At 46.5% G+C, this 22,224-nt stretch overlaps 1 protein-coding gene across 7 annotated transcripts in view; it reads left to right on the top strand.

The window, feature by feature from the left end:
- PDZD2 (PDZ domain containing 2) overlaps positions 1–22,224 on the top strand; it is a 468,182-nt gene that overhangs the window by 344,858 nt on the left and 101,100 nt on the right. For 5 of the 7 annotated variants that reach the window (XM_054488616.1, XM_054488615.1, XM_063664695.1 and 2 more), the window contains 3 exons: positions 90–591; positions 12,490–12,632; positions 17,046–17,178. In XM_054488616.1, the coding sequence (XP_054344591.1) occupies positions 90–591; positions 12,490–12,632; positions 17,046–17,178 (778 nt within the window). Of the gene's footprint in view, positions 1–89; positions 592–9,002; positions 9,039–12,489; positions 12,633–17,045; positions 17,179–22,224 lie in introns of those variants that run through there. The other 2 variants (XM_063664698.1, XM_063664699.1) reach the window with 2 other exon arrangements.

Raw genomic sequence — 22,224 nt, forward strand, 5'->3', positions numbered from 1 at the left:
ACTTGGGTGGACCCTTGAATGCGTCTGTCTGCTGTGCTGTCTAGGAAGGGTGTGTGGGGTTCTAACTGGCACTTCTCTGTCTGTTGCAGTTACCTGGCTGAGCAGTGCTGGAATGGCGGCTTTATCTACCTGATCATGCTGCGTCGCTTTAAGCACAAAGCCCACTCCACTTATAATGGCAACAGTAGCAACAGCTCTGAACCGGGAGAAACACCTACCTTGGAGCTGGGTGACCGAACTGCGAAAAAGGGGAAACGAACCAGAAAGTTTGGGGTCATCTCCAGGCCTCCTGCCAACAAGGCCCCTGAAGAATCCAAGGGCAGCGCTGGCTGTGAGGTGTCCAGTGACCCCAGCACTGAGCTGGAGAACGGCCCTGACCCTGAACTTGGAAACGGCCATGTCTTTCAGCTAGAAAATGGCCCAGATTCTCTCAAGGAGGTGGCTGGACCCCATCTAGAGAGGTCAGAAGTGGACAGAGGGACAGAGCATAGAATTCCAAAGACAGATGCTCCTCTGACCACAAGCAATGACAAACGCCGCTTCTCAAAAGGTGGGAAGACGGACTTCCAATCGAGTGACTGCCTGGCACGGGTAAGGTTTGGTTTGATTATGGAACCAGAATTTTATTTATTGTGTGTGTTTGTTTGTTTTTGCAGCCCAGCCCATGCGGGAAATAACAAGCTGGGCTGAGAACCAGAATTTTGAAAGAAATATTGTTTGAAGTTGCTTTTCAGGTTTAAAAAATATACCTAAGATGACCTTGCATTGAGAAGCCAACAAATGCATTAAGAAAAGTGATCAGAGGAGAATGACAAAAAAGCTCCAGTCATTTTATCCTACTTAAATAAAGAGCTAGTCAAGTGATCCTAAGTGGAAAACTCAAGACTTCTGTGTTAAAATTTGAGTCATGTGAGGTCCAGATAAAGTACTTCACGGCATCGTTATTTATCGCTGCTGTCACCAGTGGAATTGCTGCTGCAAGGCCAAGAATTCCTGATGGCAGTTGACACCACAAACATCTAAGCCTCAGTATTACACAGGAAGGGTATTCAATACACAGGGAAGCATCTGCTTTTATTTTTAGCAGTTCAAAATTAGTGATGTTTTCATGGGATCGCGTTATTACATTGCTGAGTTCTAGGGAAGTCTGGAAGCTTGACAAAAATCTCTGATACTATGAAATCCAGCTGTGAGGGTCAAAGTTGGTTACCACACCTGCTTTGCCTTTAGGTGTATTCTGAATGATAAGGAGTAAGCTTCTAGCCTCAAATGGTCTCCCTCATTATAACCAACATTCTGTCCTATGAGAATTGCATTTCTTTAGGGTAGACATGTTCATTCCAAGAATCTTCTTAGATATTCCTGCAGGCTCCATTTGAAACGATAAACTGCCTACGTGGATGCTGATTGGTTTCTTCTCTGACTCAGGAGACGCCCCTTAGGGATGAAAGAGAAAGTTATAAAGATCAAAATGGTGGGTGTAGGAGTATCAAGTTGAGGCCAGGCGCGGCAGCTTGTGACTGTAGTCCCAGCACCTTGGGAGGCTAAGGATGGTAGATCGCTTGAGCTCAGGAGCGTGAGACCAACCTGGGCAACAAGGTGAAACCCTGTCTCTACCAAAAATACAAAAAATTAGCTGGGGGCCTGAGTGAGAGGATTGCTTGAGTCTGGGAGGCAGAGGTTACAGTGAGCCAAGATTATACCACTGCACTTCATCCTGGGTGACAGAGCAAGACCCTGTCTCAAAAAAAGAAAACAAGAAGTATCAAGTTGAGTTTTGTCTGCTGAGAAATGGTGCCCTGGGAGTAAGTGTGATTTCTGCCATTATAGCCAAATGTACAATGGGTTGAAAAGAATTACAATAGGCCCTCTCTCAAGAGATTATGTTCCTTCATTTGAGGAGCTGGGTGATCTTCATAAAGTTGGACACAGAGAAGGCATTACTTGTAAATAGAACGTATGAATAAGAAAAAAATTGATGTCTCCATCCATGATTTGCTACCAATTTTATGGGTTCCCCCAAAAAGGATTAAGGACAAAAAAAGAGATTATAATATACACCTCTTCCAAATTAAGGGCAGTGAAAATATTATAATGTGTTTCTTATCAGTGCATACCCTATCTTGGTAGGATTTCTTCCCTAATGATTAGATTGTGCATACACAGAAAGCCTAATGTGAACAAAATAAGGTAGTGGGTATTGGCTCCCTTAATCATTTGAAGATTTAAGGCACCAAAGAAGGTTGACTCTCACGTACAGTCCCAAGAATAGGCCTTCATTTGACCTAGGACACAGTGGAAATAATTTGGAATGATTTTAAAACAAAGGGCCAGGTGCAGGGGCTCAGGTCTGTAATCCCAGCACTTTGGGAGGCCCAGGCAAGTAGATAACTTAATGCCAGGAGTTCAAGACCAGCCTGGCCAACATGGCAAAACCAAAAATACTAAAAATACAAAACTTAGCTGGGCATGGTTGCACATGCCTGTAATCCTAGCTACTCAGGAGGCTGAGGCTGAGGCACAAGAATCACTTGAACCTGGCAGGTGGAGGTTGCCGTGAGCCAAGAATCTCATCACTGCCCTTCATCCTGGTCAACAGAGTGAGACTGTCTCAAAAACAAACAAAAGCTAAACTTTTAAGAGATTACTCATCCTCTGCTCACCTTAATTAAACGTAATAATTCTATTAAGAATAAATTTAATTAAAATTGAACTTCTGGCCGGGTGCAGTGGCTCATGCCTGTAATCCCAGCACTTTGGGAGGCCGAGGTGGGCGGATCATCTGAGGTCAGCAGTTCGAGACCAGCCTCAACATGGAGAAACCCCATCTCTATTAAAAATACAAAATTAGCCAGGCATGGTGGTGCATGCCTGTAATCCCAGCTACTCGGGAGGCTGAGGTAGGAGAATTGCTTGAACCTGGGAGGCGGAGGTTGTGGTGAGCCAAGATCGTGCCATTGCACTCCAGCCTGGGCAACAAGAGCGAAACTCTGTCTCAAAAAAAAAAAAAAAAAAAAAATGAACTTCTGGAGTCGCTATTTGAAGACTATGCATATCAGAATTCCTTTGCCTGGTTTTTATGCTCAAGGTCAAACATCCTATGAGGTGCAAATGAAAGAGTGAAAACAACCAAACTGTGATCCATTGTCTTTAGGGCATTTTCTTAAAAAGCCGTATGCCTATAGAAAGGGCAGACTTGCCATCTGGAATTTGCATTCTTTGTAACTGTTTATAATTCATATTCTGATTTTTGGCCTGGGTCATACTTTTTGTCTTGGTAAATCAGAATGGACCACACATTTTCTCAGGCTCGAATATTTTAGCACCCTTTTCAACCACAAAATTATCTTTATTAGGTGCATTTGCCCAGGATTGATAGGGTTGGCAAAAAGTAGATTTTCACAACTTCCCCTCACATTCTGATGGCACCTGAATTGGAACCAATAGACATTCACACACGATTGTTTAGGTTCTTGGGATTTTTATTTTTACTCCAGGACAGAGACCAAGGTCATGCTAAAACGGAATTTCTAGAAAAACGGAAAATGCCTATTTACCTCTTAAGCCTTTGGGGGGAAAATTTCGTTCCATTTGAATAATGGGAGATTAAACATGTCAGTATTTTTCCATTTCTGCCTTTATAATGATTTAATATAGCTGCAAAAACTTAATAAATGACAGAAAAGCTCATAATCATTCAGACCATTTTTGTTTGTCAGGTACTTCTTTTTCATAGACTGTTATTTGTTCTAAGAAAATGTTACATTAAAATAAACCCTCAGTTTTTCCTTTTCCATCCAGTTCCCTCTTAACAGAGCAACAGAAAATATATTTTCTTTATACAAATTTTTCTTTTTAAAAAATGGTATTTTCTATAAAACATTAACTCACAATAATACATATATAAGCAGATTACTATTTAAAAAGACAAAGTTGGATTTATCCTCTAAAACAGAATCTCCTAGGACATAGACAAACTATTTTAGGCATGAGTTCAAAGTTCCTTATTATCTTCTTAGCAAAGATCTTTACTACTCTGAGAGTTTTTGAGAGTCTGCTTATATAGAATGTAATGTATTTTTGTAATGCTACATGTTGAAAACGAATACAACCAAATGTAGTCACATAACAAAAAAAGAATCCTACCACTTGCCAAGCAGGCGAGTTTATTCATGACTGGCATGGGTATGTCTATGGGTACATTTGTGGTCTTTCTGTAGGAATCGTAATCTACCCTGTACACTACCAGACCCTTTTCCTATGCCTCCTCTGTAAGTGGTTCAGCAGAGACCTCATGCAGGCTTCCTGGATCTGCATCTGCAGAAACGGGTAGAAAACTCAGAAGGAGCGTCGCACTCAGAACATCTCCCTGATGAGCCCTCATGTTTGCATCAGAGGCAGCCTGAGGATGGTCCTTTTCCAGGAAGCCCCCTTGGTCACTGGGTGAACTCACATTGTCCTACATGGTAACATCTCCCAAGTCTGTGTCTGAGCCCTCAGCTCTCTCCTGAGCCCCTGAGTTTTGTGCCAACTGCCTGCAGGATGTCTCCATCTTGAATATATTTCACATCATGCCTAAAACTCAGCGCATCATTTTCCCATACCGCTGAACCCACTCCAGTGCTCCAGGTCTCCCCGTCCCCAAAGTTTTCCCAAGCTGGAAGTTTGATGAGATTCAATGGGGGTGACCAACCATCCTGGTTTATCCAGAACTTCCCCTGGTTTCTCACTGAAAATCCTGGGAAACCCTCTGTCCTAGGGAGACTGGGACAGCTGGTCATCTGGGAGTCACCTGAAGCACTGTCCACTGCCTTCTGCCATGTCTGTTCAATCACCAAGTCCCCTCAACTGTAGCTCCTTTTGAAATCCTGTAGCTCAACCTGCCTCTCTCTTTACTCCCGTAACTTCAGGTCAGGACTAGGCTGCTTTCATTCCCCCGCCCGGGCTGTCATAGTACTCCCCTACCCGGGACATTGCCCCACTCCTATCCCATTCATCCACTGTCCCAACTGCCACCAGAGGGACCTTTCTAAACAGCACATCTCATTACTCACACACATACACATAGGTGCACAACATACATGTGCGTGCGCACACACACACTGTAGCTGAAACCCGTTTGGTGGGTCCACTTTGCCTTCATGGTTGTTACCAAACACATTGGGATGTCATTTGAGGCCCTTTATTATCCGATTCCTGCTTAACTGTCTGCCTCCATCTCTCACTGCTTTCTTTTTTTCTTTTTTACCTTTACCAGTTTATTATATAATAAAGAATACAGATGAAGAATTACATAAGGCGAGGTCCAAAGGGTTCCCAGCACAGGAGCTTCTGTCCCTGTGGAGGTGGGGGTGAGGGGGGTGCATCACCCTCCTGGCATGTGGATGTATTCACCATCCTGGAAGCTCTCCGAACCTCATACTCTAGGGATTTGTATGAAGGCTTCATCCTGAAGGCATGATCATTTGTTAACTCAAAATCCAGCATTTCTCCCCTGACTCCAGATGATGGGGGTAGGGCTGAAAGCTGCAAGCTTCTTATGGCCTGTCCTTTCTGATAACTAACCCCCATCTGGAAGCTATCCCTGATATCCAGTTTCTTACTGCTTTCTTCCTCCCTGATTTGGAGTGAATTCACTGCAAGCTTTTTCAAAGACCATACTTACTGTCACCTCTGAGCCTTTGCGAGTGCTGCGCTCACTACCCGGTTTCTTCTCCCCTCTCCTGCGTTGCTTAGCTTCTACCTTTCCTGGGGGACCAAGCCTCAAGACACCCTCCTCTAGGAGGCCTCTGTGACATTCCTGCCACCTGCTCTGTCATTAGCCATCTCCTCTTTGGTCTCCTGCAGTACCCTCTGCTGGTCTTCATTCATGCCCGAGCCCCACGTATTCCAATTACCATTTGGCTCATTGTGTCCCCAGCAGACTTTAAGAGCAAAGCCTTTGATTTTTTAAAATGTTTTATATATTTGGGGGATGGAGGTGCAGATTTCTTCAATGCATGTATTATGTAGTGATGAAGTTCAGGCTTTAACGTGCCCATCACCTGAATAGTGAACATTGTACTCGATAGATAATTTTTCAGCTCTCACCCTGCTTCCTCCTTTTCCAGTCTCCAGTGTCTGTTATTCCACTCTGCATGGACAGCCATTGTTCACCTCCCACTTATGAGTGAGAACATGGAGTATTTGACTTTGTGTCCTGAGTTATTTTACTGAAGGTAATGGCCTTTGGTTCCATCCATATTGCTGCAAAAGACATGATTTAATTTTGTTTTATGGCTGAGGAGTATTCTGTGGTATATACCACATTTTCTTTTCTCTCTTTTTTTTTTTTTTTCGAGACAGTCTCACTGTCACCCAGACTGGAGTGCAGTGGCATGATCTTGGCTCACTGCAACCTCTGCCTCCTGGGTTCAAACGATTCTCCTGCCTCAGCCTCCCAAATAGCTGGGACTATAGGCTCACGCCACCATGCCCAGCTAATTTTTTGTATTTTTAGTAGAGAGGGGGTTTCACCATGTTGGCCAGGCTGGCCTCGAGCTCCTAACCTCTAGTGATCCGCCCACCTCAGCCTCCCAAAGTGCCGGGTTTACAGGCATGAGCCACCGCACCTGGCCTGGTGTATACCACATTTTCTTTATCCAGTCAGCCATTGGTAGACACTTAGGTTGATTCTATATCTTTGCTATTGTGAATAGTGCAGGGTGGGGCCTTCTTCGTCTTTATTTCCCGTCTTAGCTCAGTGCCTTGTAGACATTTATTAATCAAGGCCCCAAGAGTACTGGTCCTGGGAGATGGGACCCTGAAGTGCCTGCCTCAGTTCTGCCATCCCCAGCACTGTGGCCTTCAGGTTGCTGCGGCCTTTCTCTGGCCTTCTGTTTTCTCACCTATAAACTAAGCATTTTGGTCTGATGACTAAGGGACTTGCAGCTCTGACATTATGCTCACCCATTTCTTACTGATCATTCTGAATAAGAAGGGGTAAGCAAACGGTTTCAGAAAAGGTTTGCAACTAGAGCCGGAGTACTTACTGCAGCAAGATTCTGGTTGGATTGTGTCTTCTCACATATGGGGCAAAGTTGCTGTTGTAAAGTTTTCTTTTTGGTTCCAGCAGTAATGAGGTCATTTAAATGCTGTGAGACAGCTCCCTTTAATGTACTGCTCCTGTTTTGGTAAATAAATCCCTTCGTTGGCTTCAGTGAAAGGATGCATGTGTGAACTCACACAGTAATTGGCAGTTTACAGGAAAGGGTAACACTCCAACAACATTAGTGCAGAAGTCCATAGCATCCAGTTTTTCAGGGTTTGGCTTTTTCTCAATAGGCTGACAAAGTCTCGTTGCCCTTTAAGCTAATGTAAAAGAAAACAAATGCCCAAACCATCTGTCTAGACAGGGTCTGTTGCAGAACTCGGTCTCTCCAACTGGACCAGGGTTCACACAATGAACACTGGCAAACAGACAGATCTCCCATCTGTGTGAGCTTCTTAACCTCAGTCGCAAGGACCATCATGGAACTGTAAGATTAGTGGATAAACATTCTATATTTGTTCATTCAGTGCTATTTATGGGATATTATTATGTGGTAGACACTGTTCTAATTGCTAGAGAACTGGTTGGTAAACAAGACAGACAAGGTTCTTATCTCACAGCATTTATAGCATACCACAAACAATAAATAAGCAAATCCACAAATCACAGTGTCAGAAGCTGACGAGTCAATGAAATAAAACAGGGTGAAGTGAAAGCTGGCCGGGCAGTGTCATGGGCAGGGGGCTGGTTGATGTTGGGTGTCAGAGCAGGAAGATCTCAGTAAAGAGGCGATGTTTGAGCTGAGGATTCAGTGTCAGAAAAGGGCAGCCCTGCATAATCTGGGGCAGAATGTTCCCAGGGAAGAAGCAGCAAAAGCATCTGCCCTCAGGCAGGAATGACAGAGTGTTCCATGCGAAAGACACTGGGCACCAGGAGACGATTCAGGAGGTGTGGGCAGGGCTGGCTACGGAGGTTCGCATATGCCGCCTTGGAGTTTGAACCTTATTCTCGGTCCGGTGGGAAGTTGTTGGAGGGCTTATGCTGAGTGCATCACAGCCTGTGTTTTTTAAACCTTCACCTTAGATGTTTCGTGGAGGATAATGGATTGTAGGAGGTGAAAAGTTAAAAGGGAGACCAAACTGGAGGCTGCTGTGGTCACCCAAGCTAAAGATGCTGGTCACTTTGACAAGGGGGAGGTACGGGAGAGGAGATGAGCCACAGTCGGTAGATGTGGGATCTATTTTGGAAGTGGACTCTACAGATGGTGCTCGTGGTTCAGATGTGGGAGATGAAACAGAAGGAATCAAAGATATTTCATGGACTTCTGGCTTGTGGATCATCTTTAGCCTGAGCAGAGGATAATGCTGTTTCCATTGAGATGGGAAAGCCAGGAGTAAGGGGGGGAAAAAAGTCCAATTTTGATTGTACTAAGGTGTATGTCAGATACCCAAGTGGAATTGTTAAGGAGGCAGCTGGAAATATCCTTAATATCATTATATTTAAGTTGGCCTGTTAGATTTTGGCCAGTACGAGTGTTAGCCTAATAAATATCAGACACTGATTTATTTTTTACTGAACGTTGCTGTAGGCAGATACATTTAAAACAAACAATTGTGGGCCGGGCACGGTGGCTCACGCCTGTAATCCCAGCACTTTGGGAGGCCGAGGTGGGCAGATCATCTGAAGTCAGGAGTTCGAGACCAGCCTGGCCAACATGGTGAAACCCTGTCTCTGCTAATAATACAAAAATTAGCTGAGTGGATGTGGTGGTGCACACCTGTAATCCCAGCTACTCGGGAGGCTGAGGCAGGAGAATCGCTTGAACCCAGGAGGCAGAGGTTGCAGTGAGCCGAGATTTTGCCATTGCACTTCAGCCTAGGTGACAGAGTGAGACTCTGTCTCAAAAGAAAAACAACAACAACAAAAAAAACTGCTAACATTTACTTCTTGTTGCTTGTGTCTTCCTTTGTAGTCCTCTGAACTCCATTAGATGATCAGAAATTCCAAGGTGAGGAAACTTGCATTAATTTCTTTGGACACTCCCCTCTTATTTCCTACTTTCAATTAAAAAAAAATTATGTTATTGGATAAAAGTGAAAAAGAAGGTCTGTTTCTTGACTAGTGTAGTTGGGGGCTATATTACAGATGGGTGATTTCTGCCCTCTGAAGCCGATTTTATTTGTTAAGTGTTTTGCATGATGAGTTCTGTGGTTTGGGGCTGGGGGCAGGCAAGTGGAGTGGATATGTGGGTGCTCTTGATAGAAAGTATCTTGAACTCTTCCATCAGTATATATGTATATACAGTCGAGCTGATATTGTGTTCCCATGAACATGGTTTTGCATGTTTCTTGTCACAAGTCCTACTTCTAAAAGCATTTTAAAAATTAGAAAGGAATGTACCTAGTATTGTCACATCCTTTGTTAACCATACTTACATGTTTTGTTTAACAAAGAGGAGGGGAAAAGGGGAAAAGAATGACGGTGTAAACTAGTAAGGGAGATGGATAGGTTTTTACTAATTTGTGCTAAAACCCAAATAGATTTTCTTATTTCTGGACTCTACGAATGGTCCCTGTTGCTCTTGGGAAAGAGGTCCACAGCTTTTCTGTCCTGGGGGAGGAAGAAACACTCATCTTCTAGACCCCAGCAGCTAGAGCATATCTTCCACGGAAAAAAACAGCCAGCATCCTTCTCTCAAGTGTGCCTTTTCCATGGAAAAAAAAAAAAAAAGCCACCATCCTACTCTCACATGTGCCGTGAGGCAGCCACAGGGCTGCTCCCTATGCTGGCGTGGGGGGCCCAGAAAGCCAGGACAGCATCCGGTCAGCACATCCCTGATTCTGTTCTTTTCAGTGGTAACCGCTAGGCCATCGGGCCCCATTGGAAGTGTTGAAAGTTGCCATCTTGGCGGTTGCACTGATCCTCAAGGATGACTTTTTGGAAGTAGCAGAGCAATGAGAGACTTCGAAGGCCAGGGAGGATGTTTCTGAATGGGGAAGGGAAAGGTGTTCCAGAGGTCAGAGGCAGCAAACCAAAAACCATAGAGTCCAAAATGAGGTGATTGGATGAAATAGAGATCATTGACAAGTTCATGAACTACTGTGGTAAGCCAGTGACTTCTGAAGTTACATTTGGCCAGACAGGCTTCATTTGACTGTGGTCAGGGGATGGAGGAGACAGTTGGCACCAGGGTCTGTTCCTGGGATAGCGGAGCCCCGCCGAACAGCGCGCTACCCGAAGGAGTGTGGGATCCAACAGGTCTCTGTCTGCTAATAATTTCCCCAGACATTCCTGTTTTTGCACATCAATGACTGCTCAACATCTGTTTTGTTTTTTTTTTTTTTTACTGTTGCATAAAGTTTCATTTCAGTTTCTGACTGTGTATTTCAGATTTTCTAAATGCCACACATTCTTTCTCCTTTGCAAGCAGCTTGAACAGGCAGGTTGCCTATTTCTAGGAGGATGGTGGCTTTGTCCATGTTGTACCTTAACGGTTCCATTGGACTTTTCATGATGGATGTTAAAAGCAGATGGCTTTTGTTTCATATGTTGTTTCATACATCATATGTCATTTGTTTCATATGAAGATGGCTTTTGTTTCATATGTCTTGTGACTCAGGCCCATATAGCTAGGGCCTAAAAAGAGCTACAGGGGTGAGTCTGAGGTGAGACCCCAAAGTAAATCACTTTGGAAGGTTTTGCTTTCGTTTTTCTAAATAGCTAAGGACTTGGGGGAAGTCATCAGTTTTGCAGTGAGCATATGTGTGTGTCCTTGGAGTGAAGTAAGGAGACAAGCGGAGGATAAACCAAGGTAGAAAAGCTATCAGCAATCAGATGGCTTAGAGACATTGATTAGTTTATTTATTTATTGTTTTTGTTTTTTTTGTTTGTTGGGGGGATGGAGTCTCACTGTGTCACCCAGGATGGAGCACAGTGGTGTGATCTCGGCTCACTGCAACCTCCACCTTCTGGGTTCAAGTGATTCTCCTGCCTCAGCCTCCTGAGTAGCTGGGATTATAGATGCCCCCCACCATGCCTGGCTAATTTTTTTGTATTTTTAGTAGAGATGTTGGACAGGCTGGTCTTGAACTCCTGACCTCTGGTGATCCGCCCGCCTTGGCCTCCCCAAAGTGCTGGGATTACAGGCATGAGCCACTATGCCCAGCCTGTTTTTTTTTTTTTTTTTTTTTTTTAAAGATTTTTATAGGGGTTGAAGCATTTCTTAAATGTATTTAGGGAAGGTGCAGCCCAGTGTCTGTGGCAGTGGGTATCAAATTCATCAGTTAATTTTTTGTTTTGGTTTCTCTACCAAATGTCTCATTTATATGTTTTAAGGAAGTTTGAGATTCAATTCAATATGGTGTTTTTTTGTTTTTTTGTTTTTTTTTTTGGTGACGGAGTCTTGCTTTGTCACCCAGGCTGGAGTACAGTGGCACCATCTCGGCCCACTACAACCTCCACCTCCTAGGTTCAAGTGATTCTCCTCCCTCAGCCTCCCGAGTAGCTGGGATTATAGGCGCTTGCCATGATGCCCAGCTAATTTGTTGTATTTTTGGTAGAGATGGGGTTTCACCATGCTGGCCAGGCTGGTCTGGAACTCCTGACCTCAGGTGATCCACCTGCCTCGGCCTCTCAAAGTGCTGGGATTACAGGCATGAGCCACAGTGCCTGGCCCTCAATATGGTGTTTTTAACATAAATATGCTTATATGTATATATATATAAGTAATATAGTTACCTATCAACATTTATTTACTAGGTGTTGTACTGCCACCTGTTTGCACAAATATCTCATTTAATTCTAAGAACAAACCTGGAAATATTAAATTCCCAATTTAGAGGCAAGGAAACTGAGACTTTTAAGTATTAGGTGGCTTTCATAAGTTATAAATGGCAGAGCTAGGTTCCAACTAGTTGAAGTCTCCTGGCACCAAGACCTGAGCTTTGCCTTCCTTTCATCTTTGTTAATCCGTAGCTGTGCAGAAGTCAAAGGCCCCCAGAAACAGCCAGTGTTTATGTGCACAGTGGCACCCGGGTTTCAGGCAGAAGCAGCTTCACTTAACAGGACCCTGTTCAGGAAATTTAATCACTTTGCTGTGCTGCCCATAGCATAGTCATTAGCCACAGGTGCCTCTTGAAATTTAACTAGAATTCAGTTACAAATTCAGTTCCCCAGTTGCCACTAGCCACATTGCAAGCACTCAATAGCCACCTGTGGCTGGTGGCTCCGTCTTGGATGGCTCAAATATAGAACATTTCCATGATCACAGAAAGTTCTATTGGACAGCACTGCCAGCCAGAGACTTGGGTCCAGTCGGCAGAATTCTTTTCTCCTGTGATAATCTGTGATATCTGTGGACAAGTGATGGATATTCGGCCAGTTGTGACAGCTCCGTTCTCCTGTGTCAATGCCGTGTGTCTGTCAACCTCCTTCATGGTGTGCTCACTTTTTCTTCCAAGGAGGAAGTTGGCCGAATATGGAAGATGGAGCTGCTCAAAGAATCGGATGGGCTGGGAATTCAGGTTAGTGGAGGCCGAGGATCAAAGCGCTCACCTCACGCTATCGTTGTCACTCAAGTGAAGGAAGGAGGTGCCGCTCACAGGTGACTAGATAACTCTCCCCCCTCCCCCATCCCTCCGCCTCATCTCCTTCCCTCTCCCTCCCTGCTGGTGCAGGTGCTCTTCCACTTGTTCAAAGCCCTGGCGATTACAGTTCATAAAGATTATGCTGGAGCACAGAAGGAAACCAGGCAAGAGTGGTTCGAATTGAACACACCTCTGAGCACAGGAAGTGGCTAATTGCAGAAGATATTGCAAGATCTTCTAAAACAAGGAGAGATTGGATCTCTTTATAGTCCAGTTTTAGTTTCAAGTGAATGTTATGTATCCTAACTTGCTGAGACGATATGAGGCTACTTATTGAGAATATGCTGCTGAGTAGAACACTGCATTCCTAAGATCTTAACTCCTGTAAGACTTGATGAATGACCCGGGAAAGTGATTGGTTTTCAGTTCAACCACAGTTCATGCACTGGGGCTCCACTTGTCAGGTCTATCAGGATTTCAGGCATACTTAGATATATGTATCTCTGTCATGCAGATGTGGAAGGGAAATTAAGTAAATGTGAATTTTTCTCCTTGCGATCTGAAAACAATTCGTACCTCAAAACTTCTTTTGTAGGCCAGGCGCGGTAGCTCACGCCTGTAATCCCAACACTTTGGGAGGCCAAAGCAGGAGGATTGCTTGAGCCCAGGATTTTATAACCAGTCTGGCCAACATGGTGAGACCTGGTGTTTACAAAAAATAAAAATTAAAAAATAGCGGCTGGGCGCACCTGAAATGCCAGCGCTCTGGGAGGCTGAGGCGGATCACCTGAGATAAGGAGTTCGAGACCAGCCTGGCCAACAGGTGAAACCCCGTCTCTACTAAACTTACAAAGAAATGAGCCAGGTGTGATGGCACGTGCCTGTAGTCCCAGGTACTTGGGAGGCTGAGGCATAAGAATGGGTTGAACCTAGGTTGCGGAGATTGCAGTGAGCCAAGATCGCACCACTGCACTCCAGCCTGAGCAACAGAGTGAGACTTCATCTCAATTAAAAAATAAAATAAAACAAAATAGCTGGTCATGGTGGCACACTCCTGTAGTCCTAGCTACTCAAGAGGCTGAGGTGGGAGGATCACTTGAGCCCGGGAGATCGAAGCTGCAGTGAGCCATCATTGTGCCAGTGTACTCCAGCCTGGGTGACAGAGCAAGAGACTCTGTCTCAAAAAAACAAACAACAAAAACTTACTTTTTAATCTGAACAATGATCTGGAAGTAGGAAGAGGATGGTGTTTAGCTAGAGCATGTGCAAAACAGTTGATTTTGAGTAAGAAGGATGTAGCTATCCCAAAATGTCAGGCGGGCTCTTGACTGCTAGCTAATTGCTTCCATGCACATAGGGTGTCTACTGTTTGCAAGGCCTGGTGGGGTGTGTACGTATGTTGTATGCCCACACGTACACAGTAGGCATATAAAGGGAGAGTTTCATTGATAAGCGAGTTGATCATCTTTTATCTAGTCTGGGACTTGGTGTTCAGCTCAGGTACCCTGATTCTAAGAGGGGTGTGGCAAACCAGACTGGTACTGGCCTGCCCAAGCTTGAGAGGGGACACACAAGGATATCACATGAGGTACAGTTGAAGGAGCTGGAGATAGTTAGTCTGAAGAATGGAAAACTTAAGAAGAGGACCAGGGCACAAACCAGCAAAGTCTTTTATGCTCATCAGTTCTCTTATTACAGAATAGAATGCTAATCACTAAAGTAGAGATAAGATTAACTGCAATTGTTAGTTGTCTGGGTGGCAGTAATTACTGAAGGATTAAGACCTTAGGTGGTTTTTACTCCAAAGAGCATTATTAAACTTCCAAAATGACATATGCTTTGAGGAGCTCCTGTCAGATAGTTTCCCATTAATCATAGATCTTAAGTTCTAGTCTTCCTTTAACAAGTTGGCCATTAGGAAATTCCTGTGCCCAGAGATAAACCTACAAAGAACTGTTCTTGTCTATTTTCCATCTGAGCCATTTCTATTGGGTCTCATCCTTTTCCTTTCATTCTTAGCCTGGAGTTGTGTGTGTGTGTGTCTCTTTGAGCCTCTGGGGTATACGGTTCACAAGCGGGGCATTTTAGTTAATAACAGGAGATGAGAGAAATGAAAGAGGGAAATAGAAAAAGGGATGGGGATGGTCTTTTTTTTTTGAGGTGGAGTCTCACTCTGTTGCCTAGGCTGGAGTACAGTGGCACGATCCTGGCTCACCACAACCTCCGCCTCCCGGGTTCAAGCGATTCTCCTGCCTCCACCTCCCAAGTAGCTGGGACTACAGGCGCTTGCCACCATACCCGGCTAATTTTTGTATTTTTAGTAGAGACGGGGTTTCACTATGTTGGCCAGGCTGGTCTTGAACTCCTGACCTAGTGATCCACCCACCTCAGCCTCCCAAGGGATGGAGATGGTCTTGATGGCGTTCTGAATAAGTAAGCCCAGGACACTGGTCTGAACCATTGCGTTCTTGATTCCTCAATCCCTCTCCTCCCATAGGAAACAGCTCCTGAGTGGCCTACCCACACAAATCCTGAGATTCCAGCTTGTTTCTTCTGTGGTCTTCCCATTCCCTTTCTCCCACCATTCCAAACAACTAGTGGGGCCCTTAGCATTTCTCTGCTTCAGGAATTTTTGAAGGACAGAAACAGAGACTATCAGAATTCTCTGGTGCCTCCTGTCTTCTGTTAAAGCCCAAATTCATAGAAAAGACAATGGCGCATGCCCTAGAGGAAGGAGACAGAAAGTGAGAGAAAAGCTGTTGAAGGAAGGAAAGGGGAGGGAAGGATGGAAAGAGAGAAGTCAGTTGATTCATTGAAAGAAAGCCAGGGGAGAGCCTAGAGACTGGAGACAAACGGAGTTTCTGGGCGTGTCGGAGGTGTGCGTGTTTCGTGGCAGCACCCTAGGTGCTGATGTGAGCCTTTAGAACAGGGAAGTCCAATCTTCTGGCTTCCCTGGGCCACACTGGAAGAATTGTCTTGGGCTACACATAAACTACATTAACGCTAACGATAGCTGATGAGCTTAAAAAACATCACCAAAAAATCTCATCATGGTTTAAGAAAGTTTACCAATTTGTGTTGGGCCACGTTCAAAGCCATCCTGGGCCACATGCAGGCCACAGGTTGGCCAAGCTTGGTCTAGAGGATGCGGTGGGATCCAAGGCTCGAGGTCTCTCTGCCTCACCAGCTTTCCTATCCCACATTCAGCCATGTCTGGCTCCTTTGGGATCCTGGGAGATCAGAGCACTGGAGGCTCTGGTGGAATCCACAGAACTGTTGACTCACCACGATTGAAGGGGCCTGTCCAGTGCTCTGGCACAGTGCGCCATGCCGTGCCCTGACCCTCCCTAGGGGAGGTGGTCCCCGTGACAGCTGAGTCTCCTGCCAGCCCAGTGGGAAGAAAGTTCAGAGTCAGGCATAATTTAATTTAAGGGAAAGAAACAGAAAATGTTTATGTACACCGTGTTTGTAGCCCAGGTCTGATACCTGCAGTGACAGCAGTTTAGGCAGTTTATTTGTTCTTTTCCTTTCTTTCTTTTTCTTTTTTTTTTTGGTCGGGCGGGGGGGGTTTGTTTGTTTGTTTGTTTTTTGATTCGTCCTTCTGTATATGAAGCTTGGCTGGAGAGACTCAAGGATGAAAAAGGAGCTGAAGCCAGGCCTGGTGGCACGCACTTGTAGTCCCAGCTACTCAGGAGGCTGAGGCAGGAGGATCACTTGAGCCCAGGAGTTCCAGGCTACAGTGAGCCAGGATCGTGCCACTCCACTCCAGCCTGGATGACAGAGCAAGACTGTCTCCAAAACAAATACACACACAAAAAAACATACTTTAAAAAAAAGAAAAAGAACAAGGTGCTGAGAGTGAGAGACTTTATCCTCAGGGACCTGTAACTCTGTTGGGAGATAGAGACACGTGTAGTGTAGTGTGAATCACAGGTGCCCCAGAGGACATCTGGTCAGGGTCACGTCACCTGGGAAGAGAGGAGGGTAGTGCATTAGGAAAGGAATGCAGGCGGGCTTAGGATACCTCTGCTCTTTCTGAGCTTAGCTCAGTGACTCAGTCATCAGGGCAGGATTGCAGGGAGGATTAAGAAAAGAATGACTCGACTCTCCTCAAACCTTGGGGTCTTGGTTCCTCTATCACCGTCTCCACCTGAATGGGAGTTTCACTGACATTGATGCCAGGTAGGCCGGTGACCTTAATGTGCATATTACTGAGCCACTGCCTGAAATCGTGGAGGGAATCCTCTGATGGGAATCTGGACACACGAATAAACCAATCGCATCCCCAACTGCCTCTGGCCATTACAGTGTCCTCTTTAGCCCAATCTTAACTGTCCCTCCTCACGACCCTCCCTAGCTCCAGAAAATGGCCCTTCTCAGGCCCAGAATGTCTTGACAAGGGATTTTTTTTCCCATCTCCCTTTCCTCAGGGATGGCAGGCTGTCCTTAGGAGATGAGCTGCTGGTAATCAATGGTCATTTACTGGTCGGGCTCTCCCACGAGGAAGCAGTGGCCATTCTTCGCTCCGCCACGGGAATGGTACAGCTGGTGGTGGCCAGCAAGGTAGGTCGTGTTTGTTTTTTGGTACTCGTAATGGTGGCAGTGGTGAGTTGGGGTTGAGCCCCACCTCCCGTGCCACACAAACACACACGTGTGCACTTGTACGTTTGCCTTGGGCCATTGAAACAGCCTTGCTTCCACAGGGCAACGCTATGTGGAGACCCTTAGCTGAAGTGCAGTTAGTTACTTGGCTTTCCTTAAGAAGTTTTTTTTTGTTTTTGTTTTTTTTGAGACGGAGTTTCACTCTTGTTGCCTAGTCTGGAGTGCAATGGCGTGATCTCGGCTCATCGCAACCTCCACCTTCTGGGTTCAAGCAGTTCTCCTGCCTCAGCCTCCCAAGTAGCTAGGATTACAGCAGCATGCCATCACACCCGGCTGATTTTGTATTTTTTGTAAAGATGGGGTTTCTCCATGTTGGTCAGGCTGGTCTCAAACTCCTGACCTCAGGTGATGCACCCGCCTCAGCCTCCCAAAGTGCTGGGATTACAGGCGTGAGCCACCATGACTGGCCCTTTAAGAGTTTTTATAGGTATATGTTAGGGCAGGTGTCCCCAACCCCTGGGCTGTGGATGGGCACTGGTCCATGGCCTGTTAGGAGCTGGGCTACGCAGCAGTTGGTGAGCGGCCTGTGAGCGAGCATTACCTCCTGAGAGTTCCGCCTCCTGTCAGATCAGCAGCGGCACTGGACTCTCATAGGAATGCGAGCCCTATTGTGAGCTGGGCAACAGATCTAGGTTGCACGCGTCTTATGAGAATCTAATGCCTGATCATCTGAGGTGGGACAGTTTCATACCAAAACCATCCCTCTTGCTCCTACCATCGTTGGAAAAATTGTCTTCCATGAAACTGGTCTCTGGTGCCAAAAAGGTCGGGGACCGCAGTGTTAGGGGCTGGAAAGGAAAGAACAGAGCTAAAGAAAAGGTAAGAATGGTAAGGAAGGACAATGTGGAGAGAGCAGCAGCTCTTCCAGGAGGAGCCGAAGAGGAGACTTGGAAGCCTGGGCAGCTGGAAAGGGAAGAGAGGCTCAGGGGCCGCCGAGGGCAGCCTGTGGCTTCTGAGTGTTGGCGCTGGAGGAGGCGCTGTGAATCCTGTTTGCCAATTTACAAATGAGACAGTGAGGCAGAGCTTCCATGGCCGCTACCGTCTCACAGAGGCCATGATGCCATCAGCAGCGCCAGGACCCGGGCCCTAACGCCCAGCCCAGTGTCTGTCCCCTGTCTCCCTGCCGCCTCTTCTCCATGGGTCCTCCACAGGTCCTGATGCCCCAGGCAGGCCAGAGCTTCTTTCACTCCCACCCTAGAGTGCATTAATATAGTGCCCAATTCTGAGCCTCAGCATCTCCTTCTTAAAGCACTGGCTAAAGTCTGCAGGACTTCACAACTGTGGTGAGAAAGAGGAGGCGTCGACCTCTGGTGTGTCTGAGCTGTGAGCTGATGTGCTGTTGATGAGACTAGGGCAGCGTCTATGTGGCCTGGTGAGAAAGAGGAGGCAGTAACCTCTTGTGTGTCTGAGCTGTAGGCCAATGTGCTGTTGATGAGACTAGGGCAGAGTCTATGTGACCGAGGAGCTGGTGAAGTGGAGCCATGCGGCTTTATTCCAATTCCAGTCAGGAAGGACGGGATGAGGCCACACCCTCTTAGCCCTGTGCAGCATGACGCTCTTGCTAATATGGGGAATCCTTTTTCCATTATCTCTATTGTTATTTCAAACCTGGCGTCATAGGTCTCTATATTTTCCCCCTTGAATTGCAAGATCGATTGCTGATTTTCGGAGTATTGAACAAATAGATTAGAAGAACGTTTTGGGCTATCCAAAAAATCTGCTTTCCTTTCTTTACACCTTTTACCCCAAACCCTTGACCTAGACTCTCAGACTTCCAAAGAGGATCTATCTACAGAGTTCTGGTTGAAGACTTGGCAGGAAGAGGGGGCGTCTGAGTCCCTGTCCATTCATAGGTCCTTCCTCCTCTTCCAGAGGTACCAAGGGACACCTTGGGGGGTCTCTTGAGTCCATCGCGCTCCCTGCATGTCTTCACCCAGAGCGTCTGCCTGCGGGCTGTCTGTAGCCCCTCGCTGGAAATGGGGCGGCAGAACAAACCCCGCGATTCTCTCTGTCAGCTGGTGAATTCCATAAGGAGGGAAATGCTGCAAGAGAAGGAGAAACCAGTTCATTATTTTGCCAGATGAAGTGGGAGCCTGAAAGCATCTTTGGGTCTTATACACACACACACACCCCCCCTACACATACCACACACACCCCCACCACACACACACCCCCACACACACCCCCACCACACACACACCCCCACACACACCCCCACCACACACACACCACACACCCCCCCCACACACACCACACACACACCCCACACACACCCCACACACCACCAACACACACACACCACACACACACACCCACCACACACACACCCCACACCACCAACACACACACACACCACACCACACCCACACACGCCACACACTACACACCACACACACACACCCCACACACTACACACCACACACACACACACCCCACACACTACACACCACACACACACACCCCACACACTACACACCACACACACCCCCCACATACCACACACACACCCCACATACCACACACACCACACACATACCACACACACCACACACACACCCCCCGCATACCACACACACCACACACACACCCCCCGCATACCACACACACACACCACACACACACCACATACACACCACACACACCACACACACCCCCACCACACATACACACCACGCACACCACACATACACACCACACACACCACACACACACTACACACCACACACACACCCCCCACCACACACACCACACACACCACACACACACTACACACACCACACACACCAGCACACACCACATACCACACACACTATACACACCACACACACATCACACACCCACACACCAACATACACCCCACACACACACCACACACACACCACACGCCACACACACACCACACACACACCATACGCCACACACACACCACACACACACCATACACATCCCCCACACACACCATACACACCCCCCACACACCCCACACACCACCAACACACACCCCACACACCACATACCACACACACACCACACACACTACACACACGACACACACATCACACACACACCAACATACACCCCCACACACACCACACGCCACACACACACCACACACACACCACACCACACAAACACCACACCACACACACACCACACACACACACACCCCCACCACACACACACCACACACACACCCACCACACACCACACACACACACCACACCACACACACACACCACACCACACACACACCCCCCACACACACCCCCTACACACTCCCCCCAACACACCCACCTCCCACACACACCACACTACACACTCCCCCCAACACACCCACCTCCCACACACACCACACTACACACATACCACATCATAAACAAACACCACACATACACACACAGGCATGTGTGTGCAGAGAAAGCGTGTTTCATTTGCACAGCCCACTTCCTCAAAATCGTGTGCTGAAGAACATGGGTTTCTGCACGAGCATTCTACCATGTACCGCTAACCTGCATTTCTTGCGCTGACTTCCTTCTCTTGTTAGTTTCTTTGTTTTTGTTTTTTTTGTTTTTGTTTTTGTTTTTTGAGACGGAGTCTCACTCCTGTCATCCAGGCTGGAGTGCAATGATGTGATCTTGGCTTACTGCAACCTCTGCATTCCGAGTTCAAGTGATTCTCCTGCCTCAGCCTCCCAAGTAGCTGGGATTACAGGTGCCCACCACCACATCTGGCTAATTTTTGTATTTTTAGTAGAGACAGGGTTTGGCCATGTTGGCCAGGCTGGTCTTGAACCCCTGACCTCAGGTGATCCACCCACCTTGGCCTCCCAAAGTGCTGGGATTGCAGGCATGAGCCACTGCATCCAGCCTTTCCTGCTAGTTTGGAAAATGGGAAAGGGGATAGCTTTTCTTTGTCAAGCCATTATCCACAAACACAAAACATAAGATAAAAAAAAAAAAGTGGGGGGCCACTTATGGGTAAAGCAAATAATGAAGGGGCTTTGAAAACTTGGAAAACTGGTTCCTCGATGATGCCTGCTCCCTGTGAGACACACCGACTTAAAGGAAGAAAGCACGCTACATGTACCAGGTGCCCACAGGGTGCCAGGTGCTTTTAGTTCTTTTTATTCAGTGAATGGTATTAAGTTCCAAGTGGTTGGACTGGGCATGGTGGCTCATGCCTGTAATCCCAGCACTTTGGGAGGTTAAGGAGGAGGATTGCTTGAGTCTAAGAGTTCAAAACCACTCTGGGCAAAATAGTGAGACCTCTTCTCTACAAAGATAAAAAATAAAAAATTAGCCATGCATGGTAGCACACACCTGTAATCCGTGCTACTTGGGAGGCTGAAGCAAGAAGATTGCTTGAGTTTAGCAGGTCAAGGCTGCAGTGAGCCATGGCCGTGCCACTACACTCCAGCCTGGGTGACAGAGCAAGACCCTGTCTCAAAAAACAAAAACAAACAAATCCCAGTGGTTAATTAACTTGCCCTGAGGTCACACAGCAGTAGAAACCAGAATCAGGTTTTAGCCTGAGTCCACCAGACTTCAGAGTTCAAGCTGCTTCTCGTGCACCAAGCTGCCTTTATGCAAATAAAATATAAAGAACACTAGAGCCAATGGTATTAGAAAAAGATAATGTGTTCCTGCTAGAGGCTTTGACTTTTAGGGACCTTTGCTTGGGTCCTCATGGGGCTGAGTAGCATTCCAGAGCCAAAGAATGGGTGTCCATCCAAGTTCTCAATCCATTGGCCCTTGGGCATCTGTACTAAGCTGTGGTCCTAAAGCTGACCCAGGCCTCAGAAGAGTGAGGCCTTTCTCTTCTTCCGATACACTCCGTTTTACAATTAGGCAATAAACTGCTACAGCATCTGCCTGCTGCTCCTAAACTTCATCTACACCATCCAAGGTCCTCATCCACATAGGAGAAAAAAGATAGCAGCCTTCATGT

This window comes from Pongo pygmaeus, chromosome 4, assembly GCF_028885625.2.
Source record: "Pongo pygmaeus isolate AG05252 chromosome 4, NHGRI_mPonPyg2-v2.0_pri, whole genome shotgun sequence".
Lineage (NCBI taxonomy): Eukaryota > Metazoa > Chordata > Mammalia > Primates > Hominidae > Pongo > Pongo pygmaeus.